At 29.2% G+C, this 21083-nt stretch overlaps 5 protein-coding genes and 1 non-coding gene across 6 annotated transcripts; 1 reads left to right on the forward strand and 5 right to left on the reverse strand.

Annotated features, from left to right (window-relative positions):
- Positions 1-689: 689 nt before the first annotated feature.
- Positions 690-1961, reverse strand: LOC129912325 (alcohol dehydrogenase 1-like). Its single transcript, XM_055990538.1, has 4 exons — positions 1713-1961; positions 1424-1651; positions 1158-1331; positions 690-1095 (listed from the first exon to the last, which is right to left on the reverse strand). Exons 1-4 carry the CDS (start codon positions 1803-1805, stop codon positions 817-819), a joined length of 774 nt encoding a protein of 257 aa, XP_055846513.1. The 5' UTR covers positions 1806-1961; the 3' UTR covers positions 690-816.
- A 6487-nt stretch (positions 1962-8448) lies between these two features.
- On the reverse strand, positions 8449-9016 carry LOC129912334 (A-kinase anchor protein 14-like). The gene is made up of 2 exons (XM_055990547.1): positions 8976-9016; positions 8449-8907 (listed from the first exon to the last, which is right to left on the reverse strand). Exons 1-2 carry the CDS (start codon positions 8985-8987, stop codon positions 8497-8499), a joined length of 423 nt encoding a protein of 140 aa, XP_055846522.1. The 5' UTR covers positions 8988-9016; the 3' UTR covers positions 8449-8496.
- Positions 9017-12292: 3276 nt separating this feature from the next.
- LOC129912330 (histidine-rich protein PFHRP-II-like) lies at positions 12293-13156 on the reverse strand. The gene is made up of 3 exons (XM_055990543.1): positions 13118-13156; positions 12827-13055; positions 12293-12754 (listed from the first exon to the last, which is right to left on the reverse strand). Exons 2-3 carry the CDS (start codon positions 12836-12838, stop codon positions 12293-12295), a joined length of 474 nt encoding a protein of 157 aa, XP_055846518.1. The 5' UTR covers positions 12839-13055; positions 13118-13156.
- A 160-nt stretch (positions 13157-13316) lies between these two features.
- On the forward strand, positions 13317-14157 carry LOC129912329 (A-kinase anchor protein 14-like). Its single transcript, XM_055990541.1, has 2 exons — positions 13317-13616; positions 13689-14157. The coding sequence occupies exons 1-2, from the start codon at positions 13605-13607 to the stop codon at positions 14154-14156; spliced, it is 480 nt and encodes a 159-aa protein (XP_055846516.1). The 5' UTR covers positions 13317-13604; the 3' UTR covers position 14157.
- Positions 14158-14535: 378 nt separating this feature from the next.
- Trnav-aac (transfer RNA valine (anticodon AAC)) lies at positions 14536-14608 on the reverse strand. The gene has a single exon. It is a non-coding gene; the product is annotated as a tRNA-Val (tRNA).
- A 3509-nt stretch (positions 14609-18117) lies between these two features.
- LOC129912338 (uncharacterized) lies at positions 18118-18809 on the reverse strand. The gene is made up of 2 exons (XM_055990552.1): positions 18530-18809; positions 18118-18461 (listed from the first exon to the last, which is right to left on the reverse strand). Exons 1-2 carry the CDS (start codon positions 18542-18544, stop codon positions 18156-18158), a joined length of 321 nt encoding a protein of 106 aa, XP_055846527.1. The 5' UTR covers positions 18545-18809; the 3' UTR covers positions 18118-18155.
- Between the last annotated feature and the right edge of the window lie 2274 nt (positions 18810-21083).

The following is a 21083-nucleotide window of genomic DNA, read 5'->3' on the forward strand; positions in this document are numbered from 1 at the left end:
AGTATTCAAAAATACTCCAGAATTTTTAACCGTGTATAATAAACTAAAACTTAAAATCTAGTCAACACTGATATTTTAATTGTCAAAGTGAAATTTCCACTATCCACTTAAACTTTAAAAAATGTCAAAATGATATTTTTATTGTGAAAGTGAAATTTTTACTATACCCTAAAATTAAAAAATGTCAAAATGATATGATATAATATCAAAATTGATATTTTAATTGTTGGACGACTTTTGTCACTCAAAAATGTTAATTTGATAGCTGTTATTATCAATTTTTTTTATATTTGTATGCAAAGAGATTGTCTCTACACACCAAGTGTAGCAAATAAATTGACTAGTTCACGTGTTTTGTTTTTTAATTGGCAATTCTGTAAAATATTGAATTTTAAATATTTATGTAATTGTAATGGTTTTTCATATAGAAAAAATAAATAATTAAGTTGATTTTATATTTAAAAAAAAACATACGATGCATTGCTGACTTGTCTTGGATATCCATAGCAGTTTTTTTTAAACAAAATTTTGGCATTACTTCAAATAATGTTAAAACGTTGAATTAAGATCATTTTAAAAGGAAAATAATCTTCTCGTCCTTCTTATTAAATAATTCCCATCGCATGGTGGCCAATTTCTCATATTAGTTTCACTTTATATTAAGGTTCAAAAATGATCGAACAATAAAATTACTAAACTCCATTTTATTTTCCATCTCTTTAATTCCGTTACATTCAATAGCCTATATACAAAATTTCGATGTTCATACAAAGATAAACAACATACATTTCTATTAATTTGATATTCTGCATTGTTCTACTTTTGCACGTCCCAGAAGACTGGAAATTTCACCTCTGTCATTTTACCAAGATCACACAAATACGAAGCACCATTCTTGCATATTTCAATAGCTTCAACAATATTCTTAGCACAATCTTGTGGGGTTTGATTCTTAGCCTCATCGAATTCCTTTTGAGTTGCCTTCGAATTTGGAGTGTTTTTTTCGGTGGTAAATTGATTCATGAAAGTTGTTGTCGTAATACCAGGACAAATGTTAATAAATGAGATACCATGTCGAGAGAAATTCACTTCATCCTAAAAAATTGTTTGATACAAAAATGTTATGTCTTGAAAAATTTTATTTTAAAGAAACTTACAGCCATTGCTCTAGTAAATGAAACTACACCAGCTTTTGTAGCACCATAAACTGGAGCTAATGGAAATGGATCTAATCCAGCTGTGGAAGCAATATTGACAATTAGTCCTCCACGTTTAGTCTGTGTCTTGGTCATCAAATCTACAGCAATTTGGGTACTATTTATTAATCCCAACTGAAAAGTACAAAACAGATGAAAAGTTACAACAGATTGAACTTGACCTTGAAGTGTTGTCAATAAGTCTGACAAATACGTGAATTGCTTACCAAATTAACACCGATAGGCATTTCTGCACGAAATTCGTTGCATATTCCACTTCCATTGACTAAAACATCGATGGTTTTCATTTTAGAGATAACCTCACCGAAAACTTTGACAATATTTTCTCGATCTAAAAGGTCTATCTTCATGAAGAAGACCTTGGAAGAAGGGTTAATTGATGCAATTTGTTTAATTAAAGCAGCATTTTCTACAACATCCAATACTGCTAAATTCTGTTTAAATGAAACATTTTAAGAAATACTTTTGAATTAACTATTTTCATATTTGTATTACCGCAACTTTCTTTTGAACAAGAATTTTGCAAGTTTCGGAACCTATTCCTCCACAGCCTCCGACGTAAACGACATTCTTTCCATTTAAATCCATGTTTTCTAAATATTCTATTGAAATTTTGTAACGAACTTGTTCGGATGATATTTCAAAGTCAACTAAGAGCTATCAATCAAACTTAGATTAGAATTTTTTCTATGACTTAATTTGAATAAAGACGACTATTGAATGCTACACAATACTGACCGACCGGCTTAACAATGCGATAGAAGTATTTATATAAAAATATCTTATCAAGTAAATGTAGTTTGAAGTGTCTAAAGTTTGTAGATAGTTCAGGAAATAACAATAAATTTATTAATAAAAACTTAATCAGTTTTTCAACTTTGAGTATTTGAATGTGCAATTGGGGGGATATCTTGTTGATATCATGACAGTGCATTTTTACATATATAAAGTACCTGTTCCGTTATTTATGGATTTGTGAAAAAATCGATACTTTTTTTTACAAGCCAAATAAAAATTAAATAAAAAAATTATTCAAAACTTTGAGAATCAATGTGAAGAAGAAGATATAGTTTTTTAAAAATAATGAAACCGTTTTTTAATATTTTTTGTTGCATATTCTATCAAATAGATTCGGACGAGGTGTCAGAGTATTATAAAAATGAAGATGGAGAACAAACTATTTGTTTATAATTTCCAGTAAATTACAAAAAAAAAAACATGGATTCAGAATAGCTACTTTACGCAATTCAATGATAGTTTTTTTAAACTTTGATGAAATCACAATTCGTGCACAGAGACCCTTAATAGTGTTTCTAATTTATCTGTGAAACTGATTTATCAGTGTGTTTTGTTTATTTTTGTTTTGAACAAGGATGGTCAACTGAAAATTACTTTCTTGTTTCTTCCGTTATTAGTTGTTATTCATTTATTTGAAAATTTATTAAAAAAAAAAAAAAAAAAAAAAACAAATTATAAACAACCTGGTAAGGCATATTCAGGAGCTCAATTAATTATAATTAATTATCGTGGTTTTGTTTAGATTTAGAAGGTATTGATTTTATATATTACATTTATATTGTGAAATTCAAATTTGGCCTTCAGAAAGATAAAAAAAAATCTAAAAGTTACGAGAATTGTTTTAACCTATTTAAAGTGAAAATTGTTTTGCCAAATAATTGATATAGCTTCGAAGAAATTCTAATCAAGTAAACATAGAAAGACAATAGTTTTACACTCTAAAAATTTCGCCAAATGTTTTAGCATTTTATTCTAAATTAACAAAATTATTCAAAAAAAAATTGTATAAACTTAATCGATTTCAAAAGTAGTTCTCAATCTTTTACAGCCCGCAATGCACCTACAAGTTTAGTACTTTGTCATGAGCGAGCAATTCGTTTCTGATTTTTAATAAATTTTTATTTTTATTAATTTAAAATGAAATTCATACATAATGTAACTAATAAATAATATAGTCCAGCTAAGAGTGTAATCCTGCCAACTGCCACCTTTTCAACTAACTAACTCCAGATAAAAATTGTTTCAAAAATTGATTAAGGGCCAATTTTCCAACAGTCAGTTAAACAGTCAGTTAGTACTTATTCCCCAAATAGAGAGAAAATCAATTTTTCAACAGTCAGGTATAGCTTATTCCTAGAATAAAACATTTAATAAAGGAATAAAACTATCTGCTTCTTTCAGAGACGAATAAAATTTATTCTTAGAAATAATCTCAACAAAAAATTGGGTATGGTTTGTTTCGCTTTTCTTATTTCGGTTTTTGGTTGTTTCGTTTTAGTCGATTCGCTATTTTATTGTTTCGTATTTTTGTTGTTTAGTTTTTTTATTTATTTCGTTTTTCCTTATTTCGACAAACTTATACTCCGTTTTCTTATGACTTCGTTTTTAGTTTATTTTGTTATTGATTACTTCGTTTTTTCATTATTTCGTTTTGGAATTAAGTCGCCTTTAGTTCACTTGGACTTTTATTATTTCGCCACCAATTGTTTCGCCCATTTTTTTGTGGATGTTAATAGCCTAAGGGCGTTAAAATTCGCGCGAATTTTAACGCCATTAGGCTATTAACATCCACAAAAAAATGGCGAAACAAATGGTGGCGAATAATTCGCGTCATTTTTAGTGCCTGTTAATTTTAAAAATGCCCAAAAAATAAAAAAAACAACGAATTCGTTACAATTTTAGGTAACAGATCTCTTATATTAAAACGATTTGCTTATCTTTAATCCAAAAGTGTTCAAAACCCAAAACAATCCACAAAACTGAAGACGGAATAACCAGATGCCAAAATAAACTAAAAGCGAAATAAACCTTGGCGAAACAACTCATTGGACTTGTAATGAAAATGCGAAATAAATAAAAATCAAGAAGACACAAGGCGAAGTTATAGTTGGGCGAAGTGATCGAAATACGAAGTAAACGAAAAACCAAATAAAGGATGGCGAAATAATCAAAAATAATTGTGTCAAAAACGAAATAACAGAAATCGAAGTAAAAAGGGCGAAACAATAGGCACCCCAAAAAATTGTGTCAATTGTCAAAGCTGTTTTTAAGAAAATATTAATAAAATCGATTTTTTTCAGATTATAAATTATAAAAATGCTTTTTTTCACAAATTTAAAGGCCGCAATTCGTTTAAAAAATTACAAGGGGACACAAGAAAACAAAAACTATTGTGAATAAAAGCGACGTTAAATTTTGAATATTTTTGAATTTGACATTTTTTTGTTATTGGGCACGTTCGGGAAATATTAGGGACTAAATATTAAGGCAACGTAATTTTTTGAACGGAAATTTGAGTAAATTGACTAAATTTGTTTGGATACACCATTATTGTCAATTTCCGAAATTTACTTGAGAATGTTACAGATCGCGTGGGCAGACAGCAAATTTCACTTTACTTTAATAAATAAATATTATTAATTAAAACCGATAACGCACTTTTTACTCATTTTTCACACAAATAGATTTAATTCTGTTAAAATTAAAAACAATCATCTGTCGTGTTGACAAAAAAAAATTTCCTAAATATTTAGGGAAAATTTTCTTGCCTGGGCAGGTTCAGAAACGTTAGGGACTAAATATTTAAGTAATTTCTCGGTCTCTGATTGGTCAGCTGTCAAAAAATATCTTTCCAATTCAGGTAATTTTATTGGAAAGCTAACTGGAAAGTTAGGCAAGAAAATTTTGCCTAAAAATTTAGGAAAGTTTTTTTTGTCAACATGACAGCAGATTGTTTTAAATTAAAGAATTAATTTAGCAAAATTAAATTTATTAGTGTGAAAAACAACTAAAAAGTGCATTATCGGTTATAATTAATTTTATTTATTCATTACAGTTAAGTTAAATTTGGTGTCTTACCCATGCGACCGGTAAAATTCTTAAATAAATTTCGAAATTTGACAATAGCATCACATTCAAACTAATTTAGTCAATTTACTCAAATTTTCGTTCAGAAAATGACGTTGCCTAAATATCTAGTCCCTAATATTTCCTGAACGTGCCCATTCTGTAGAATAGACTTTTCTTGATTGAAAAATTCAATTTTGTTATCTGATTGTTTATGAGCCTAATAACTTTATTTGTGGAACAGTTAACTGACTGTTTATTAGAAGATTGAAAAATCCGCTCTAAATATACAAAAAGCTTTCAAATCAATTTTCCCTACATAAATTTGTACGAAAAATAATACTCAGAACCAAAAACATAACATTTTATAGAAATTGCAAAAAGATTACATCTGACACTGTGGCGTATACCCATTAAAAAAAATTACTAGTATAAAATCCAATATTGTTGTATTTAGAGAAATTGAATTATTTTATTTTTTTTTTTTTCACGATCGTTTGAAGTCACCTTTATTTTGTTAACCATTGCATAAATTGTGGCTAAACTGTTTCCCTAAAAGTATGCAAGAATAAATATGTTGGCAAAATACGTTGAATATGGTAAATTTGAATGTGCTCGACGTTAACTAAGTCTATATCAGGTATAAAATAATTTTTCGATGAAATTCAAATTGTGGTTGCGTCCAATCTCAGAACTTTTGGAGACAACGATTTTAAATTAATAAAAGTCAAGAGTTTTGTTCAAAATATTCCTTAAAACGTGATTTGAATGATTCGCAAATCTAGTGAAGGGAAAGAAATTTTTCTAATTTAGCTAACAACGCCAATATTTCAGCACATCCACCGGTAACTTGAAGGTTTGGTACAAGAGTATTCAATAGTAAATAAAACAATTTGTTCGATGGTATCATTTGATTGACAATGAGTCATAATGTCCAAATTGGACTATAACTCGACAATATGTCGATATATAAATTTCTAATTGTTAGGTTAGGTATACATATATCTTATATAGATATACATTTTTTTTTTTTTCAGAATAACTTTATAGCATTGTGAAGTTCTGATCTGCTCTGTTCATGAGATTTTCGATGACTCTTAAGCCAGAACTATAATTGGAGGATAGAGTCGGAAGCTAATATCAATTGTTGTTGTTTTCTTTGATTTTTCGATAAGTTTTCTTTCGTCGAGTGCGGTTGCGAGCGCTGTTCCCCTCCGTTTCATCCGACGCATCCGACAGTTATAGTTCTGGCTTTAGACAAAGAAAGTTATTGCTGTTATTGTCATTTTAACAAGAAAAAAAGTCTTTCAGAATTCCATATATGTAGGTATATAGGTACTAGGCCGGTCCTTATTTGCTTTTTTTCGAAAATAATTGAAGACATCCGCTCAATCGTCTCCAAATAAATAAAAATAAAATGCACGACTGGGGTCGCACGTACTTGCTCTTATGCTTAAAGTTACTCTAATATTATAGCTTTTATTTAAGAAAATTAAGAAAATTTAAAATTTGATATTTTCAAGAAATTAAAAAAAATAAAATCTATTTTTACAATTAATTAAATACCGTTTTAAATGATTTTTCACAAAAAACAAGTATGCCAGTTTACTTCTTGTATAAAAAGGAATTTTAAGAAAAAAAACTTTCGAATATACAAATTTTCTAACATTTTTCAAAAAAAAAGTTGGTATGCCATTTTGCAGAAATAATTTATTTACACGTAAAAACGAAACTTCAAAATTTTTCATAAGCCGGTTTTCAAAAAATTGATTTTTCAACAAAAAAAAAAATTGAAATATTTTTTAAAAATCCAAAAATGAGTTTTTTGAAAATTTTCTAAAATTTTAATATTACCTTTACTTAAACTCTTTTGTATAAAAATTTTCGTTGAAATCGTTGCAGTCTTCAACGAGATATTCATAAATTCAAAAACGTTCTATGACAGTTACAGTTAATAACTAATATACAAATAAAAATAAAAAAATAAAAATATTTTTTTTTATTTAAAAAGTTCGCTCTTATGTGTAATACTACACTCAAAAATTTTAATCAAAATCGTTTGAGCCGTTTTTGAAAAAAAATTAGTTTTCTATTTCCGTTATATGACAGGTACCGTTAGTTTTGGTCCTAAAAAAAAACTTCAATTTGTCCTCTAGGGAATCACCCAAAACTGTTAACTACCAAGTTTGAACAAAATCACTTGAACATTTTAGGCTATAGCTCGAGGTACATACAGACAGACAGAATTGCCGGACCCACTTTTTTGGCATTCTCCATCATAGTAATGTCATGTAAAATTGTTATCTCGAGTTCGATTTTTTTTACGAATCCTAAACCTAAACCTATAGTACCTATATCGCAAGTAAAAATCCTCTAATTTTTTTTCAGATTTTTATCTATACTGGCCCTGCAACAAGGTGAAATTCTTGTACATGGACTTTGCGTCTGATTTTTGGATTATTTCCATAAAACTCCTTTACGACTTGATTGACTTGACGACTTGATTTTGTTCTAATTTTGTACAATAATACTTACAATGATCCTTAGTAATATTGCATTCTAAGATATTTTTTTAAAATACATTCTTGAACCACAAAAAAATCGAAAAGGTAATCAATTTTTTTCCTACCTATAATTGAATCATTTATTTGCAAAACATGATAAGTCCACTTTTTTTCAAAATTCGTTTTTTTGACTAAATTTGTACTCCAGGGATGACCACGTCTGTCTTTAAAATATGAAGTATCTACTCCATCTATATCCGATTTTACAGGTACGCGAAATATTTTTTTAGTATCAAAAACAGAATAAGTCCCGGACTTATCATCTTTTGAAAATAAACAACAGCTTCTTTTTGTGTAAATGGTATATTAGATTAATGGCTGAAAATCTTAAGTTTAAAGCTACTTTAAAGTTAAATAAGCAGGCCGGACATTGTATTTTAATCTCAAATACAATTGTTTGATAGACTGGGGCTAAAAGCAAAATTGTAAATCCATTTTAAAACTAATTTCACATCTGTTTATTTTCAAAGTATGATAAGTCCAAAAGCGATTTTATTTTTTATCTTTTGAACTATGGCTCCAAAAATTAAAAACGAAACGGTATTTTGTAGCTAGGCAAGAGTTCTACAGAATATATTTTTTATAAATTTTTCTACGCATATCAAAAGAAAATAGAACGTTTTTTTCTTCTCCTAAAAAATTTAAAATCATGGACTTATCATGTTTTGCAAATAAATGATTCAATTTGTAGTATACTTTTCAGTTAAGTGGGACCTGTATATTTTGCACTATCCTAATTATCCTCCAAAACAAAAAAAACAACAAAATTTTTAATAACTGTTGGTTTTATCACAGTGTTTTATACAATTTATTTTCAATATGGCCCAAAAATTTGATACAAATTTTAACTTTCAATGATGATGATGGTAAGCAGGAGCAGCATGAAGTACTGATGAATGAAGTACTGGAGCGGCATGAACAACTGGAGCAGCATGATAAGCCTGAGCTGTATGTACAACTGGAGCCGAATGTACACTTGTATGAAGAACTTGTGCTGAATGAACAACAGGAGCTTGAACAATTGGAGCTGCATGAACTACAGGTGCAGCATGAACAACTGGCTCGACATGATAAGTCTTAACAACTGGAGCTACAATTGGAGCAACATGAGCTGAATTGTGAACTCTAGTGATAGACTGATGTGATATAGCTGATGGTATTGAGTGTACAACAGATCCAACATGAGCTGGTTCAACTACACTGTGGGTAGCCAAATGTCCTGGCTTGGCGATAGCAACAGCAATTAAAGCAAAAAATACAATCTGTTTGGAAAATAAATTATAAATTTAAAGAGAAGAAGAAATCGAATATCAAAATGATAAGGTCTTACGAATTTGAACATTTTTTTCTTGGTTGATTGGTTTTGTCTGTTTGAATAATAGAATTCAACTGATGAGTGATTATTTCCAAACTATCAGTATTTATATATGTAGATGATATGCTTACTAATCATCCTTCGAAAGTTTAAATTTTCAAGTTCAAGAGAAATCCAAAAAACCATCAATCAAAATGCTCTAGACACACCTCTATTATACTCGCACTTCTAAGATGATAGGTTTCTGTGTATACACCTATGCTTCGGTCGTGAGCAGAGATTATGGTCCAAGCATAATCATTTTTAATCACCTAAGTACCTACCGTATGTTGATGACAAATGAATAGAAAAAAAATATTATTGATTGATCATTGGACATTAAGCCACCCAGACTCTCTGTCCTTCAAGCAAACACTTTTATTTTTGTTTGAGCTTATAGAAGAATTTTCGAGGTGATAAAACTTGTTAAGATAGTTCTAAAAATAAATTGTAATTATATTGTCATCAAAAGTTTATAAAATTTATCTAAGAAAATTTTAGTTAACATTCTTTTTTTTAATAATATGCACAGTTTTAAAAATGAAACTAATTTCCGAATTGTGAAGTAACTTATTTATTATATAATTTTTGAAACCAAAAAAAAATTTTATAAAGGGCGAGCCGAGTTCGGGAAGTGGGTGGGTTATGTTTTTAATGGTAAAATATGGTATATCTCAATTACCGGCAAAACTACAAGTCTTATGGAAAAATGTTTTATGGCAAATTAGTAGGTAATAAAAATATCTACAACTTTTGTCTTATAAATTTTTTCACATAATCTCAAAATTTATGTGAAAAATTCAAATAACTGAGTTTTTTGGTTTTTTATTGTTATCTTTTTCAAAAAAAAAAATGTCCACGAATTTAATGAAAAAAAAAACAAATTTGTGTAAGAACTACGATATTCAGAAAAAAATTGTTTCTCGCTAAACTAATTGGGGTTTATTTTTGGATTCTAGGAAAGTACTAAAAATAAATATTGTATAGTTTTTTTTCACACTTATCTATATTCAAAAATAAATTGTTTAATCTTGTTAATCCATAAAATTCAAAATAAATAATTATGAATATTGAATTTTTTATAAAACATTATTAATTTTGAAATGTGCGTATTGTAATGCAAATAATAAGTTTAGATTTTTATTAACAAATTACTAGGAAATGGAATAGCAATTTTATTTAAAAAGTTTTATTTTTCAAAGAATTATTCATAAAAGATTATTTTTTAAAATACGGCTCGTATTTTCTTCTTTTTGAAGGGTTAAAATCAACTGCGTGAAAAATTTCGATGTTTGAATTATAAAAAAATTTAACTTTCTTTTATGATACAAATTTTATTCTTAAATGGTCTCGATTGTTAATAATAGTATCATCAAAAAATATATTTATATCTAAATCTATCCCAAAACAAGCATTCCTGAAATAACGATTATGTATTTGATGATCGCTCCTTATCAATAAAACTTAAGCACACTTGTTGCATAAATTTAATTTATTTTAATTTTATGGGTTTGAAATGGTAAATCTTTTTAACGTCAACTAAAAAAAACAAATTTTTTGGCAAGACATGTTAAATCGAGAAGAATATTGTGTTTAAGTGGTTGCTCAGAGAAGAAATACCTAAACATGACTTAAAATTTAGTTTTTCACTTATTTTAATTGAAAAAAGAATTATAAAAAGACATCTTTGTTTTTTTTTATTTCAAAGACCATCACTTACCGAATTGAACATATTAATTCAACATTTTTGGTTTTGGTTTGCAGATGTGACAAAATTCGTTTGGTAATGAACATCATTTAAACTCCAACTTTCATACAATTCTTTCAATTGAACCACAAAAGCAATTTAAGGTGCCTTAAGCATAATATAGTAACAATAGACACGTTTTACGTCTAAGCTTTAATAACCGCAAGTTATTTTGCGAGGTGAAGGTTGTCTAACAAAGCATACCCCAACAACAACAGACAAAAAAGTTGATAACAATAAAAGTTCAATGGCCATACTTTAATATTAATATTTTACTCCACTAAAATCGGAAGTAATGAAAAAACTAATCCAATTGTATTCGAACAATTTATAATTAAAAAAAAAAATTTATTGACAAACAATTTCTATTTTGACAACAGTTTAAATCTTTAAACACTTCCCTTCAATAAATACTTTATTGAAAATTAGTGACGCCCAAAATACTTTCCGATAGTTAAGAAGTTAAATAATTGTAGGTGTTTCTTAAAGTTAAATAGTAATCATTTTTTAAATGGATTCAATTTTTTTTTTGTTACTTATAGACATCAAAATTTTTGGGGTCAAACTTTGCAAAATAACAAATCCCATCCAATTAAAACTATGAACCCAAAATTTATAAAAGATACATTTTGTATTCAGCTAATCATTTTAAGCAATCGGGACAAAATTGTGGGCAATTTTTCGATAAAAAATTAAAACTAAATGGTGTTATTCTATGTAGCAATACATAGTAAAAAAAATCTGATATCGAACAACTGATAAATTATTTCCAGAGTATAAACAGAAAGTTACAAGTGTTAACTAAGACAAGCCTTTATTTTTATTGTTAGGTATTCTAATAATAGTTCAGTTCCTAGTTTTGTAAATATAATATCAATTTTATTGTTGAGTTTTACTATCTACAATGGAAACCAAGTTTTATGTTCTTGCACTCAATTATAACTGTAAACAAATTTTAGTTAAATTGTTGCTACGTACGAGTAATTAAAAATCATTTAATTATAAGATAAGCGATCAAATGAAAGTACTACTCCAATTTTATTTTATAAATAATGATTTATGAACTACTTAATTCAAATGGCTCAAGTGGTTCAGATAAACCATTAAATAAATTATGCAAATATAAAAAAAAAAAAAACTATGCTAAAATTACTGTTTGAATTTTTGTAAAATGTGGAGTTCTAGTATCAGGTCTTTTGTTTTGATCACATTATTAAAATTCTTGTTTTAAAAAGAAATATATATCACGAATACATTTTATTTCTTACATTTGTCTTTTATGAAACTCAGTTGAAAAAAAAAGGTTCGTCCATCAACTCTTTTGTTTAGGAAAAACTAAATCAATAAAGTCCTTGTTGCTGCTAGTTTGTTTATGTTAAAAGATTTTTTTAACTAAGGGATGTTTTCTTTAGTTATTCACCAATCCATATCAAGTATTCCTGATAAAGAGTTCTTCGGTTAAAAAAAAAAGCAGGCACAAATTTTTTTCTTTAGCTTTTAACTTTAATAAAATTTTTCAAAAAAATCAACAAATTCAATTGGCAACTTAATGATGCACACTGATGGCATGAGGAACAGCATGAACAGAGTGTACAACTGGAGCAGCATGATGAACAGTGTGAACGACTGGAGCGGAATGGTGGACAGTGTGTACGACTGGAGCACTGTGGTGGACAGAGTGGACAACTGGAGCTGACAAAACTTGAGCAGAATGAACAACTGGAGCAGCATGATGAACAGAGTGAACAACTGGAGCAGCAGACAATACTTGAGCAGAGTGTACAACTGGAGCAGCATGAACAACTGGTGCAGCAACATAAGACTTAACGACTGGAGCAAGAACTGGAGTCACAACCGATTTGCTGTGGTATTGAGTTTGGCTTTGGTGAGAAACAGCACTTGGAGCTGAGTGAACTGATGCTCCAACAACAACATTTTCAACAACAGAGTGAGTAGCAAGATGACCTGGAGCTGCAACAGCAACAGTGGCAAAAGCAAAGATGGCAATCTACAAAATTACAAACAAAAAAAGGAAGAAGTTAATAAAAATCCTTATCACTATTCAAATTTTTTAACTTACGAATTTGAACATTTTGAAGTGGTTTGAGGTTTTTTGTTAAAGGCACAAAGTTGCTTGAAAGCGAATTGACAGATAACTGATGCTGACTTCATCGAAATCAGTTACTTTTATACTACATTTGAGCTGCATAATGGATTTTTTTTTACAATTTTCAAATTATTATCTTACCAAACTTCTCATTTTGACCATATCACTCATGCAATCGGCTTCAACACTGCTGTACCACCACCTCCATCAGTAAAAATCATAAAGTGTCAGTTAAACAATTGTGGTACATAACTTGCGACTTACCTTGAATGCTACCTCAATGTTCCATCAAATTAACAAAAAAAAAAAAAAAAAAGTAATACAAAAAAAATACAAGAAAAAAGATTTTTTTTATGTTTTGTTTTCGCTTGAAGGACGGATTAAGGTTTATTGTCAAAATCAGATGTAGGATCGTTTGTATTGCATAACACACATCAAAATTTCTGTCTAATGTTTAACAAGGAATTAAATGTCAATGAAATTTTATTTTCGGATCTGTACTTTGGTACTTTGTCAATTATTTTTTTTTTTTGTTTTCTTTTACTTTTTCGTGAGTATCTTTTTGATGGGTGTGTCTCTTGGCGATAGTGTTATGAATGGGATTTAAATTTATTTTTTGTCTTCGAGTGTTGATTGTTGGTTAATTATGGAGGCGGGTATAAATACTGCTGTTGGCATTTGAATTAGACATCAGTTGAACTCAGTCAATTCTTGTCATCAGGCAGTCAAAACCAAATCTATTCAATTCAAAATGTTCAAATTCGTAAGTTTCTTTAATTGACTACCAAATTAGAACATTTTAACTTATTATTCTTATTTTTCTTTTTAATTTAAGGTCGCACTTCTTGCTTTGATCGCTGTTGCTGCTGCCAAACCAGGACATCTGGCTACACACAGTACAGTTGAATCAGCTCATGTGGGATCAGTTGTTCATTCAGTGCCATCAGCAGTATCAACGCAAACATTTACGAGGGTGCACAATTCAGCTGTAGTATCACCAGTTGTTGCTCCAGTTGTTAAATCATATGTTGCTGCACCAGTCGTTCATTCAGCTCCAGTTGTTCATTCAGCTCCAGTTGTTCACTCCGTTCATCATGCTGCCCCAGCTGTAGTTCACTCTGCTCCACTTGTTCACTCTTCGTCAGTTGTACATGCTGCTCCAGCTGTTCATTCTGTTCATGCCGTTCATGCTGCTCCTATCGTTCAAGCTGTTCACTCTGCTCCAGTTGTTCACGCTGTTCACTCTGCTCCAGTTGTTCATTCAGTTCATGCTGTTCCTCATTCTTACACCCTCCATCATTAAATTACACTTTTATATAAAAGAAAACAAAAATTAAATTTAATAAATCTCGGCATGTGATAAAAAACTTTTGATTTTATTATTTAACAGCATTTTATTTAACGCAGCAGTTTTGCAGAACCAAGACCAAGTTTCGATAATGGATTCAAAGCTTGAGACAAAAAAAGGTTAAATATTTTCCAACACAGACTGAAAAACAAAAATTGTATTTAATCCATCAGGAAAAGAATCCTAAATTTTTTTTCATCACCTAAGTTATTATACTTTTGTTCCTCTCAAAAAAAAGAAATTTTAACAACTTAAATTTTCAGTAATTAAAAAAAAATTAGCTTAAAAATAATATTAACCAAACCGTTTTCATCAAAAGATAAAAAAAAATATCTGTTTCCGCCCGGGATCGAACCGGGGGCCTTCCGCGTGTTAGGCGGATGTGATAACCACTACACCACGGAAACACATGATTTATGACTTACAAGCTATTCCATACAAAATTCTAAAAGTTGAATTAACTTTTCTCGATATTCTTCGAGTTTCTGTGCTATTCGAATTTTCACTTTTTTATTAATATTAATAAAGTACCGTCTTTGACATTTTTTGCTTTAAAGTTTTGAATATCGGTTGCACACAAGTATTCAAATTCACACCAAATAAATAGAAATATTTAATATTTTGACTTTTTTTTCAAATCAAAAATGTTCAAAATCAAATCCAAAATTTTAAAAAATATATTGCACGATATATGTATATATATATAAAAATAAAAAAAAGGCAACACCATATTTTCACTATAAGATATTTTTGAGATAAACTAAAATGCACTCTTTTCATAATAACATTATTAGTATTATGTACACCAAATTTGATTGAAATCGTCTTAGTCGATTGGACATCCTGTTCGTTGGTTATAAGTCTAATGAAAAAAAAAAAGAGGTTGTCTGTAAAGCCGGTTTACGGCCGATGATTTTACGTGATAACGTCGTCAGAAAACAGGTTGTGTGCTTTTGTTTAAAATGAGTCAATTGAAGCGTTTACTTTTTTCAAACAATCATAATTTACAAGAAAAAGCTAAAAAAAAAACCATTTTCAAATTTTTTCCCTAACAACCTATACAAAATTTTATATCATCTGAAAGCTTATTGTCTTAGCTCAAAATATATACATCGATCAGGTCTATGAGACATCTACAAAAAGAGCTAGAATTTTTTGAACTCGATCAAATTTCATAAAAAAAAAAGAAAAAAAACATTAATTTTTATGTTCTCAGGCTATGGAATCAATTTTTTTTATTTGACAACCTATAAAAAATGTATACCGTGTGAAAGCTTATTATTTCACCTTTCATATGACGTATCAATCTCATTTCAAAGATGCCTACAAGAGAAGTTAGAATTTTTTAAAGTCAACCATGTCGGATTTCCAGACTGAGATTACGGTACTTCCCACACTGGTGGCTGTTCGGGGGGGGCAACAGATCTCCACTGGTGTTTTCAGGTTTTTCGCAAGTTTCTTGATTTAACATTGAGTAGCTTTTAGTTAGTTTACCGTTATGTGTGATACACCAAATGAAAGGTAATTGTATCAGAATGCTCATAAAAGTTTAATAAAATTTCTATCTGCTCTTGGTCAAAAGTTATAAAGTTGAATTCTAAAATTTTATTTTACCGTTATCTCAAAATTGTGTTTACAATAATGATTTAAACTTCGCACACATATAGTCGTAGTCATGGTCTATCATTACTGCATATACTTTATTCCTGTATCTATTAAAGAAAAAAAGATAAAAATAAAAAACCATGAAAATCGCTTAAAAACAGTCAAAAAACGTGTTTTTTTAAAACTTGTTTCTTCCGTTACTCAGTCAAAACTCACTAAACGATTCCAAGTTTTTGCACATGTATGCATGTTTTTCAAAACCTACATGTCCTATAAGTTTGAGATTTTTTGAACGCTCCAAAAAAAAGCTAAAAATCAAAAATTACCCAAAAATACCCCTAAAAAACAAGGTGTTTTTCAAAAATTCATTTTCGAAACGCAGAGTTTTGGAAAAAAATCCGTATCAGACGCCTAATTTTTTTCCCTCATCTTTCACCTGTCATCTTTAGAATTGTAAAAAAAAAATTTCCTTCACCCAAGATCATCATTTTGTCATAGCCCAATCACGTGTACAACGTTCAAACAAAACGTTATAACTTAGTTTCAAAATTTTTTAGAATTTTTTCTTAAATGCAGTTATTTTTAAATTAGTCTCATCTATCTATAGCAAAAATCAACTCTCTACAACTTTGCGTTTAGATTCTAGCCCAAATTTTATCTTTCCGAATTTTTAAAAATCCTTCATTTGGATTAAGCTTTAGGTTATTATCTTTCAAATAAGCTATAGAAGATCTTTGTATCTCTAATATATTTTTTTTAATTTTGAATTGAAATTTTATGCCGCACTGCGAAAGTGCGAGAGTGTAACGTTAGAAAATGGTGTCACTTTTTTGTGGTGGCTGCCATGGTTCATCTATTTATAAGACTTTATCACGTCAAAAAGTGATATCGTAGTATTTGAAACAAGATGAAACGAAAAAGCGACACTTTTTTGTTTTAATAGGTAAATGAATGAAATGTATGCTGTAGATAGGATCGTATTCAAATCGCAAATGCATACTTGTCATAAGAAAACTATTGAAATCAGTGGGCATTGGTTTTGATACGAATATCTTCTTAACGGTTAAAGCAATTAATTTGCTGCCAAGGAACTTTTTATAGAACGTTTAATTCCCTACAAGAAAACATCTTGCTAATTTGAAAATATTGAATTTTCAGTGAATTTGAAAATTTTGAAATTGAAAATTGATTTTTTAATTTTTTTCTCGATTTAAATCGTGAATAACTTCTTCAAAACTCAATTTAGGGAAAATTACTACAAGACCTTTTTTGTAGAGAATTAAATTTCCTATAAGAATCTGTCGAGGTTTTATTTTTCTATTCACTTATTTGCTCATCACAAAATTCCAAAGTGAAACAGGCAAATTGAAAAAACACTTCGATTTTAAAAGCTTAATTACTCGAATACGGCTCGTCTGACGAAAATGTTCACTTAGATCTTTTTTGTAGGAAATTTAATTTTATATAAGAAAAAATTAACAGAAATTTTTTTTACTTTGATCGTCTAGCAGTTCTGTTGTAAAACATCATATCATGTATAAAAATAAAAAACACCGATGATAGACCTCTTAAAATTTTTTTTAACGGCTCAAATTTTCACCAAATTTTTTTTCATCATCCTGAACAAGATTTTCGAAGTAACTTTCAAAAAAAAAAATATTTTATTTTTTTGGCCCAGTCTAAGATAGGTAATTAAATAATTGTGCAGAATTTTAATTAATTTCATTTCCAAAATTCTGAGATAACGGTAAAAAGATGTTTCTTTTTCTAAACACCTTATATCTTTTCATCTTACATACAAATTTTATTTAACTTTAATACGCATGCTGTTAATAATACTTTTCATTTGATATGTCACACATAACGGTACGTGCTCTACATTACACAATCTTAAATTGAAAAATTTGAAAAAAAAACCTCAAAATATCTGTGGAGATGTGTTGCCGAAGAGCAGCCACCAGTGTAGGAAGTACCCTAATTTTAGTTTAAAATTTCGACATGGTTGGCTTACAAAATTCGTACTTTTTTTGTAGCCATGGTATAGAAATATGATTGAAGCGTTACATAATAGGTAAAATAATAAGCTTTCAGATGATATACAATTAATTATAGGTTGTCGTTTAAAAAATATGAATTGATTTAGTAAAAAGAGGTAAATTTAATCGTTTTTTTTTTGCCAAGAAATATTATTTTTTTAAGGTTTCACTTCTACCACGTGTGAATTGCACACATTATTTTTTTTTTATAATTAATTCATGTTTTTGCCTTTGGACACCGAAAACATTTGATTAAAATATTTTTCAATCACATTTTATTAGTCATCTATTTTATTTTTAAACAAAATCAACATCATAAGCCCGGCCGGTATACTGGTCCATAAGATGGTGCCGCATATTCATGTCCCACAGATACAGTTTGAAAATCTCTAACAGCCGGTATAACTGCAGGGGCATTATACGAACGTCCAGACCCTCTAGATGGGGTTACTACAACTTTGCCATTCAACTGTGAATAGCTTTGATGGTAGACGACTGAAGGTGCTGTATCTATCACAACGCCAGCTTTGGCATCTAATGGTTCAATGACCTTGAGATTTCCCAAGTAACTAGATCGTGCAGTTGTTGTTGTAATTAATAATAGTGTCACACAATAAATCTATAAAATTATAGAAAAAAAAGATATAAAATTCATTCAGAAATAGTTTATGGATAAATAACACTCACTAAATACATTAACATGGTTTATTTCTATTTTTTCGAATATAGGTCAACTAAACAAGATCGTTCCACGGTTTAATTAAAAAAAAATGATGTTGGGTGTAAATATGGAATATTTTTATGTAATTTTATGCAAAAACCAGCGACACCAAGCAAACAAACCAGAAACGCTCCACAATCTCGACTGTGGACCAGTGCGAAGCTGGCACTTGCTCGAAGTTGGCGTGTATACCTACATTCGAATGGTTCGTAATGAAAAATATTGACTGAAGGACGGTGGGGTTGTCTGCTGGTCATGGTAGTTTGTTTGTACTTTTTGCCAACTTTATTATTTAAAAAAAAAAAATAATATACAACAACACAAACCGGTGAGTCATTTCAGTTGAGTGACTTTGCTAGACTTTGGTAACAGGATATGATATGCAAAAGACACCAATCGGCAAGCCCCCGTGTCGGTCGGTCGTCGATCGATTCGAGTCTTATTATGGATTTTTAATTATTTATTGTGGTTTATGAATATTTTTAAACAAATAATATCAGAAATCTTTTAAATCAAATAAGTCGCAGAAAGAAAACTGATTTAAATGAGATTGAAATTTCTTGAAACCGGCTTAGATCAAATGATAAAATATTAATTTAATTAAAAAATTAAACAATTACATTCTTGCGACCTGCGATTGATGTGTTAACGTGTGTCGGTACTTTAGGGCACTCGGCAAATAGAATTAAAAACCCTTCAAACTTGGCATTATTTAAAAAACTCCAATATTAAATTAAATACCTACATATCTAATGGTTTTCTAAATTTGAGAAATCCATGATTTCGTTTATTTTTTTAATTCTGAATTTTTGAGTTTTGAGCATTCCCGACTTCCACTATTACGAGTTTTTCGAAAATCATTTTTTGTTTTATTGATTTTGTGTTTTCTAGTTTTGGAGTTATAATGATTTATTGGAATTAAGGTTGCAAAACTTTGCAATTCCAATTCCTTCGGGAAAAATCATTTTTTTGGATTTGAAAGTGCTGATTATTATTTGGGCTCTGAGTTTTTCTGGGCTTAAAGTTTTAAAAGCATGAGGCATTTATAGTTTTTCTTTACTTAAACATTTCTGGAGATTTAAGGCTTTCAGGTTTTGGAGTTAACGATTATTAGATTCTAGTCTTCGCGTTTTTTTTTTTTTTTGATAATGGGGTTTCGCTGTTTTTTTTTTTTTTTTGTATTTAATTATTTTCTGGATAATAAGCTTTTTGTGAAGATGTTTTTAACTCTAGTACTTTGGAAATTATTAAATCTCGCAATTTTTGCTTTTCAATTTTTTTGTTTTATTATGGGATTCTTTGTTTTCGAGATTTCAAAAGAAAACGTTTTTTGAAATTTAAGGTTTCAAATTTCGATCTTTGAGCCTTTAGCACTTTTCGTAAGTTTCTTGGGAATTCTAGACTTCGAATAACGAAACAAAAAACAATCAGAATTCAATTTTTTGACGTGATAACGTGATAAATCGATAAACCTCGGTTGCTATCACGAAAAAGTGACGTCATTTTTTAGATTTTTAGCATTGCGGTATAGATTGCAATTCTAAATTAAAAATAAAATATTTGAGATACAAGAATCTGCTATAGCTACGGTGACCATATTTCTAGAAGCGAAATCCGGGACAAATACAAAATTTGTTGAATCGTTTTGAACACATTGTTTTTTTGAAAAAAAAAGTTAGAATGAAATGAGTTTTCATGAGTCAGAAATCAAGAAAATTGTTTTATAATAGCTACTATTAAAAACTTCTTAAAAAATATTTTTTTAATCAAAATTGTGAGAACTGTTTTTTTTAGCATTTTAGTTTTATTTTAATTCAATTTTTAATATGTCCTTAAAAGTTTTGAAATTTAGCTGAGTTCTTGGGAAGAGTACGATAACTTAGGCGACAAGAATTGATAACGTTATTTTGTTGAGTTCAATACAATCATTTTTTACTATGTGAGGGGGGGAGTCTATCTCCCCCCGTTTAGGCGGGAGGGGCAATTTACTTCAATATGCAATTTATTTCATCGATTAATCTCATATTTAAATTCAGTCTTATCAAAATAGTATTTAATGTGTTTTTTTTTACATTTTTTCCCAAATTTTGATTTTAAAGTTGATTATTTGGAGAACAATAATTTTTAAATAATCTGATTTAAAAATTAGAATTAAGTGTACAATTCTGGCTTTTGAAAAAGGTATCATTCATAACTGTAAGTGTTGCCGTTGTTTTTAAATAATTTTTTTTTATGTTTCGCCAAATTTTAGAAAATTGCCCTTCCGCCTAAACGAGGGGAGATAGAAACCCCCCCCCCCCCCCCGCTTCCATAGTAAAAAATAATTGTATTGAACTCTACAAAATACCGTTATCAATGCTTGTCGCCTAAGTTATCGTACTTTCGACAAAGTTTGTAATTATACATAATAGATAGGGATTTTTTTCTACAATTTGAAAGATGCCAAATGAAACACAATACAAAAACAGTTAGGCGTCTAATAGGGATTTTGTTTTAAAGTCCCCAGATTTCGAAATTATG

The sequence above is a fragment of the Episyrphus balteatus genome, chromosome 2 (assembly GCF_945859705.1).
Source record: "Episyrphus balteatus chromosome 2, idEpiBalt1.1, whole genome shotgun sequence".
NCBI lineage: Eukaryota > Metazoa > Arthropoda > Insecta > Diptera > Syrphidae > Episyrphus > Episyrphus balteatus.